General features: G+C 37.4%; 1 protein-coding gene across 1 annotated transcript in view; it reads left to right on the top strand.

The window, feature by feature from the left end:
- rpl5 (ribosomal protein L5) overlaps nt 1–6179 on the top strand; it is a 9311-nt gene extending 3132 nt beyond the window's left edge. The window contains exons 6-8 of the mRNA XM_015385528.1: nt 2522–2699; nt 5771–5859; nt 6022–6179. Coding sequence (XP_015241014.1) covers nt 2522–2699; nt 5771–5859; nt 6022–6121 — 367 coding nt within the window. The 3' untranslated portion in view covers nt 6122–6179. The remainder of the gene's footprint in view (nt 1–2521; nt 2700–5770; nt 5860–6021) is intronic.
- Nucleotides 6180–7653: the final 1474 nt, after the last annotated feature.

Raw genomic sequence — 7653 nt, 5'->3', positions numbered from 1 at the left:
AAAGTAAATAAAGTTTCAGACGTGCTGCGTGATGATGTGTTCAGATTGGCTCAGTAAAACGACAATTAGGTTATCATGATGCGTTCAAGTGTAATGTAAAGAAAACGGGAAATTTAGTTTTTGGCGAGAAACATGAGTAATACAGTTGTATATTGCTCTAACTATTTTAGAATATATAATTTAACTACTGATGCCAACATTTATTAAAAATTACATTTAATTTAAAATGCAATTATTGGTTAAATATTTTCCTAATCACTAAAAACATGATGAAAGTTGACAGTAGACAATACATTAACCAACAATTGTGAAAATATATTCTAGTTAGTTTTATGTCATTTTGAAGTGGCCTATTACATTAGCCATGTTTATTGAAGGCTAGAAACGTTTTTGTTATGCTCACTTGTTAAGCAATAAACCAGTTCTGTTAAAAAAATTTTGTTGCATCGCCTTTCCACCAAATAACAGAAAAGTATCTATCAATAAATATTAACAATCCCCATCCCTAGGCAGGACCCGTTATTTTAAAACTGACTCTCCCCATGTCTGACTGATCTGTGGTTGAACTCCTCAGAGCTTCCTTAACCCTGCAGTGGCCATTATCGTCCCTTTAATGGAGCAGCTGCAGGAGTTTACTCGAAGTCTGTAAGCTTGAAGGTTTAAGGAGTTTTTTTTTCCTCCCATTCTTGGCTAAACAGCGACTTGATGCAGAGATGCATCTAAAATGTGCAGGACATGTCTCTGCTCCAGCGAATGCATTTCACATGGTTGCAAAACTTCTTTAAATTGCAAATTGTTGAAGGTTGTTTATGAAACAGATGTCTGGAGCGGTAGAACAAACTTCGTTAGCTTTCCAGAACCTTTCAGGCACCTGAGTTCTAGAGAGAAATTCAGGAACCTGACATGGAAACGATTTCAGAGCGGAAACCTCTACTTTCTGGGTGTAACGGCTGCTCTGCATGCCTTAGGTTCAACTCATCCCATTTCACTAATTCACCAGGCATTTTACCTCTAAAGGCTGGGAAGTCTGAAGTCTCTTTTCTATAAAAGCTCTAAACTAAGAGCAAAGGAACTGAAGTTAAATTTGTTTGATTCTTAGGAGGTTTTATGATCTTCGTGATGCAGAAAACTCTCATTTAATCACCTAATTTAGCAAATAAAATGGAACCTACACAAACCCAGAATGTCTACCTGTAATGAGCAGGACGTAGCAGTCTGGAATATTTTGTCCTCTGCAAACTCCTCTATCTGCCGTTTCCTGGTTACCAGGTCAACCATGGAGAAAAGGCCAGCAGAAACTGAAGTTCTCCCAAAAAATCTGAAACTTGTTCTAAAGTTAAGAGCAGAACAAAACTCCAGTTATTTATATTAATTTGGAGAATAAATTCAGAGTCTGGTCAGAAATGGGGAAAAGAAGTTGCTTCTACTGGAAACTCACGCCTGCAAACTCGATGTTAAACTACAGCAGCGAAGGCAGTCAGTTTATCTATGACATAGTTTGGAGCTTTTAGAAAACGAATAAATGTTGCTTTGAATGTCTGATGGTTTGAAGATGTAAAAAATGACCTAGATCCTGTTTAATAGGGAGGATGGAGAAAGTGAGTTTATAGGTTTGTTTCTCTGAGAAATTTTATGTTAATCTTTAAAGAAATTTTAAAGATGGATACCCATTTAATGTGAGATTATGACTTGGACACAAATGTTTTCCTTTTTTTCCATTCTATAAAGTGACTGGTCGGGGCTTTTGCCCTGGATGCAAAAAAAATCATAGAGTTCCTCTTTTCCTCCTTCTAGTCATTTCCATGAATATGAGATGTAGCTGATTATTAAACATTTTTTTTTTTTTTTTAGGTGTCTGGTCTGAATGTTTAACTTTAATTTTATCTGCATTTGATTTTTCATTTTTTTAATACACGAAAAACTGTTTCACTGAAGGCTAAGCTTTTTTTTTCCTCCATCTTCATCCCTGTTGCCCTGTAGTTAAACACTATTTATTTATGCTGGTGCATCTGATCTCTGCACATTTAGAGAGAAATTAGGTTATCATATTTAATACAGCAAAGAAGTGCTTGGATTGCTGGAAACATGGAAGCTTTCTGAAGTTTGAGGTGTTTTTAAATGTTTATTGCCACATTTGTGGATGATTTATTGACATGCAGACCTCGATGTGAAAAAGGGGTCTGGTTGGATCTGATTCAGGACTCTAAAGCTAACCTTAAAGGAATAATCTGTAACTTTATTTCAATTGTTGCTTCTTTTGATAAACACGTAAAAAAGTGCAAATAGTTGCAGATTTGAAGCCCTGGTTGTTTGAACTCGTCTACAAGGCTCCATCTTTCAGACACGATGTCACGCTGAGCTGACGGTTTGATTTAGTGCCGCCTCCTCTGCTCCTTTTTGCTTTATGTTTGAAACTTTAACAAACGTTGATTGTTAAGATGGAGAATGATGGAGCCTGTGTGCTTCCTCTGCATTGTTTATTTTTGAAGTATACTAATTTTTGCTTCCCTCCCTCTTCCAGCACCAAGCGCTTCCCTGGGTATGACACAGAGAGCAAGGAGTTCAACGCAGAGGTCCACCGTAAACACATCATGGGCGTCAACGTGTCCGAGTACATGAGCTTACTGATGGAGGAGGATGAGGAGGCTTACAAGAGGCAGTTCTCCCGCTTCATCAAGAACGGCGTCACCCCAGATATGGTGAGTCGACACAATGAACGTCTCACTCTTTAGATTCTATAGAGGGGTGAAAAAAACTTTAAGAAATAAAAACTGATCTTATCAAAACTTATTTTTTTTAATAAGTGGGGAAGAAATTACAGGGCATCATTGGTTAACTGACTATTCTGGAGATTTTATATTTAGTAGACTGACTTCCGAATATAGGGATACTTTTATTTTATTTTTTTTTTGGCTTTTATTTTGAAAATAAAGTTGAGATTATTTTTGTTTTGATACATTTTTAAAGTGCAAATTATTCCTTTTAAGCAGTTTTGTCTAAACCAACCAATAAAAGGGTGAATAAATGAGGTGAACAAATAGAAATCTAGTGGCCTGTCCACAGACTTAATGCCAAATGATTTTGAACTAGAAAGTTGAGTCAAATTCCCTTTTTTTTCTAATTCTGATGCATTTTCTGTTCTTTTCAAATTTTTTTATTTTCCAATAGCTTTACGATCGTGTGACTGACACCAAACTGTGAAATTTTGATACTAGACCGGCCAGATGACTCAGACTTATTACTTACTCATCCAGTTTTAATACATTTATTTTGCAATAGCCGTTTAAAATGGAGAAAACATTTATTTTAGGGCTGTAACGATTCCTGCAGTGATTTGAGGAATTACCAGAATCCATTGAAGCAAACTATCTGCCTTAGGGGTTCGTTTAATGTAAAACACAGCGTGTTCCAGGCGGGTGGGTCCGCCGATGGATTGATGGCAGTTTTTCTTTCAACAATGGAGAAGGCAGCCGTCAAAAGAAGGGCATAGATGGTTTTAAAGGTGAAGGGAAACTTTAAAAACATGCAGTAAGACAGCTGGCATCATCTTTTCAAAGCTCACTGCTCGGCCTCCTGCCGCCAGTGGAGCTTTGTTTTGATCGGTCAACATGGATCATACCGTTTATCTAAAAGCGGATAGTAATGCAAGTCCGTGAAGCTGAGTTTTTATTATACTGAAATATTCATAAATCAGTTATGTACCTTTTTGACTTAAGTAATCTAGAAGACTTTGCTTTTTTTAACAAATAAATGAATCAAGTGAAACATAATTTACTGCCGTTTTCTCTACACGGCTAGCTTTTTCCTTTAAAAAAAAAAGGGCTGGACTATTTGTTTGTTCCTCATATTTCTATTCATAAAAGCTTTAGCCATAAGTGAATGTGCAGACTGACCCTTTTGATTTTTATTTCTTGATTAAGGATTGCTAAAATAATTTCTTACAGTCCTTATTTGTAATTTTCCATTATAACATATTTTAATCTAGGTTTAGTCCCTAAGAGCTGCTGCTGTCAGTTGTCCTAAATAGAATCACAACCCTTTTAGACCTGAGGAGGGCGCCAAACTGCAGTATTTCAACAAACGTGCAGTAAATGGTCAGAATAATGCCTGGGACTTGTAGACGACACTATAAAACAATTGAGGTAAAGGGTGATTTAGGAGTCTGTGATTTAAATCCTAGTGGAATAATAAGGAATTTATTTTCTAGGATGTTCAGAGCAGTTTTCTTGCTGTTTGCTGATCTTAAAGCTTCACCGTTTCCTATTTTGGTAAAAACGGATTTTGATTTCTTTTTGTTTTCATTGTTCATTTGGTTACAATAAATCTTCAATGTATGTACCTTACAAACTTGTACTTTTGCATGAGGTGGTGCTCCAAATATATTTAGAGTATTGAGGGCAGTTAATTTTTAGACCTGGATCAGTTCGCATGTTTTGGCGAATCATACATCAAACAAAATGACAGAAATAAGGACCGAGTCAAATGACCATTGATACTTCAAAACCAGTCATCCAGTCTTAAACCAGGCTGTAAGTTAAGGCGTTTATGGACCAGAAGAGTTGAACATTTAGAGGCTAGAAAAATAGCAACTCAAACTGTTCAGAGCGACATTGGACCAAAAAACAAATCTGTCTAGAGCCACAAAAATGGGTTTTCTATAAGCTTTGTATTGCAACACGGGCTCTCTGTGTATTAGACTGCTATTTAAAAAAAGGACTATGTGGGCTTAAATATATAATAAGCATTCAAGATTAAATGTTAATCCTGCAGCAAACGTCACATGAGGTGAAGGACGCGCAGTGAACGCTCTCACCGTGTGGAATTCACCACCCTTCTGCTCTGTGGTTTATATTTTGTTGCGTTGATGAAATTATAGAAACAAAGGAATCTTCCATGGGAGGTTAAAGCGGTGAGGTCACTTAAATGGCAGCACAGAGCGCTGTAATGCAGAATATGGATAGAAAGTTGACGTGGCTGGAAAAAGGGGAACGAGGAGCAGGAAGGGTGCAGATTGCAAGACAGTTATGAGGAAAAGCCAACTTGGGATGTGGGGATGGATGCAGATATAGCGGTATCCGTGACAACGGTGGCAACTGCTGCGTCAAACCTGAACCAGAGAACTAATAAAAATAAAGGAGAAAAATGATTGGAACCCTGAGCGATCAAACTGATCCAAAGTCCTTTTCTTTTTACTTTTTTTTTAAATCAAAATTAACCTTTTATTTCACTTGGTATTAGAGTTCTGCAATCGCACATTTTTCTCTCGGCTGCATATTTAGCCTTCCCTGGAAAAGCCTTTCCAAATTACTATTTTTATTTGACAAATTCTCACTCCAAAGCAACAATGCAGGCAATCCTCCACATTGATGATGAAAGCAAATATTTCGTTCCATTCTTCTCTGAATCCTCTGTTCTCATCAGGTATCTTTTTTTCGCACCAAGACACGCCTGCCTCTTTCTTTGCCCGTCTCGCTGTGCTGAGACCGGTGTTGCAGGCTTTTACCACTGATCTTTATGGCTCGTTGAAATAAATGTTTACATATATTGTTACAATTTATTATACAAATGTTTACAATATTGGAAAACCTAATGGTCTATTTGATCTCCTGTCCAACATATTAAAACAAACCAAAAGCATTAATTTTTGAAAAAGCTGGGGGGGCTGACCCCTGAGCCAGATGAACATTTGATGCTGAACATGTCTAAAACATGAGTAGGTAGGAACCCTTTGGTGGAACGTTATCTGACGTTCTGCTGATGTTTGTTTCAGATTGAGGAAATGTACAAAAAGGCTCATGCTGCTATCCGTGAGAACCCCGTTCATGAAAAGAAACCTCCCAAGGAGGTCAAGAAGAAGAGGTAAGAGGAGCTTTGTGTTTGTCGTCTTATCCTTTGGTATAAAATGGGTCTATAAACTGCTGGATGTCTAGTTTCAGTCTGATGTCTTTAGTTTCACATTTCCCTGTAAAAATCTGCCACCAGTGGAGCAAGTGTTGATGGTTATTTTTGTCTGGGTCAAAGGTGGAACCGTGCCAAGCTCTCTCTGGCTCAGAGGAAGGACCGCGTCGCCCAGAAGAAGGCCAGCTTCCTCCGGGCTCAGGAACAGGAGGAGGCGGACTGAGGCATCAGTCTGCTCCGGTCCGAATGCAGAAAATTGTTCTAATAAATGTGGAAAAGACCTCGAGTGTTCGGTGTGCTTCTTTTTCCGTTTCAGTTCAGTCAGGCTGACTGATGTGCTTTGAAATGAAGAAGCAGGCCTTTGGTTCAGTTTTATTCATCCTGCTTTGGGAAACATGGACTCATCATTAATACTAAGACCTTCAGTTTGAGTTTCTAAGCATTTAAAAATGAAATCTGTTTATAATAAAGGACTAGAAAAACCAGCAAACTAGAATCTATGCAGCAGTTTGATAATGAAGTGGTAAAGTGTCGGTAATGGCTTCCATGGGAGGTTGAAGTGGTGATGTCACTTTAATGGCAGAACAGACTTCTGTAAATGCAGCATTCTGATATGATGAGGTGGCTAGAAAAAGGTGACCAAGGAGCAGGAAGGGTGGCGGCTGCAAAACGATTCAGGGGAAAAGTCAACTAGGGATCAGGGGGTGGATTCAGATGGGGCGGTATCCATGACAACGGTGTCACCTGCTGAGGCAGTCCTGAACCAGGGAACTAATGTGGAATAAGGAGAAAAATTATTGGAACCCTGAGCGATCCAACTGATCCAAAGCCCCATTTTTTATATATATATATATATATATATATATATAGAGATGAAAATTAACCTTTTATTTCACTTGGTTTTGTAGAGCAGCAGAAACTGAGCTGCTTAGTTTAATGTGAAGTTTCCTTCCCAATAGTCCATATTTGATCATGAAGCACATGACTCCATGTTTGGATGTTTCTCTGAACTGTTTCAGATGATTGCAGGTCAGTTGGAGCTTGTTTATCGCCACTAAACCAGGGGGTGAATAATCAGTGTATCTTTGGGACTTGGGTTGGAGATCTGGCACCCTAATGCACCTGGTTAAACCACCAAGCTATTCTGGAAAACTGGACTGAACCAAACTAGGGATGCACAATATTGGGATTTTGGCCGATATGCTGATATTTTAAAACTAATGTAACCGATACTGATGTTAAAGCTGGACAAAAATAAGTAGTCATTGAAAATAGCAGTTTTGTTATCCATTTCTGACACTTTGAAAAATAATAAACTCAAATATATTTTCATATGCTGAAATCAAATTGATTTTTAAAACGCGGTATCGATCTATTTTACTTTCAAAATCTCGTGAAATTTCATTGTTCTTTTACAAACTAGTGATATTTTGCAAATTCTTGTGAGATTTTTTTAGTAAAATAGATCGATACCACGTCAATATATAAAAATATGGCAAAATTTTGTGAATTTTCGGGGGATTTCGTAGCATAACGATGACATATAGCAATATTTCATTAGTAAAAGAGATTGATATGGTGTTTTTAGATGGCAATATATCAGCATATGAAGATATTGGGATATTTTAATGTATCAATATTTTTTTTCTTCGTCTTTAGAAGTTTTTAAGTCTGTAAAAAAGAAGTTTTTGAGGAAGAAGTAGAATTTTATTTTTTTTTTTAGACTTTAAACTCAGAAGCTGATCAAATATCGGG

This window comes from Cyprinodon variegatus, unplaced genomic scaffold (genome assembly GCF_000732505.1).
Source record: "Cyprinodon variegatus isolate N-32 unplaced genomic scaffold, C_variegatus-1.0 Scaffold342, whole genome shotgun sequence".
Taxonomy (NCBI): Eukaryota; Metazoa; Chordata; class Actinopteri; order Cyprinodontiformes; family Cyprinodontidae; genus Cyprinodon; species Cyprinodon variegatus.
Note: the sequence above shows the minus strand (reverse complement) of the source record. Positions and strands in the feature narration are given on the sequence as shown.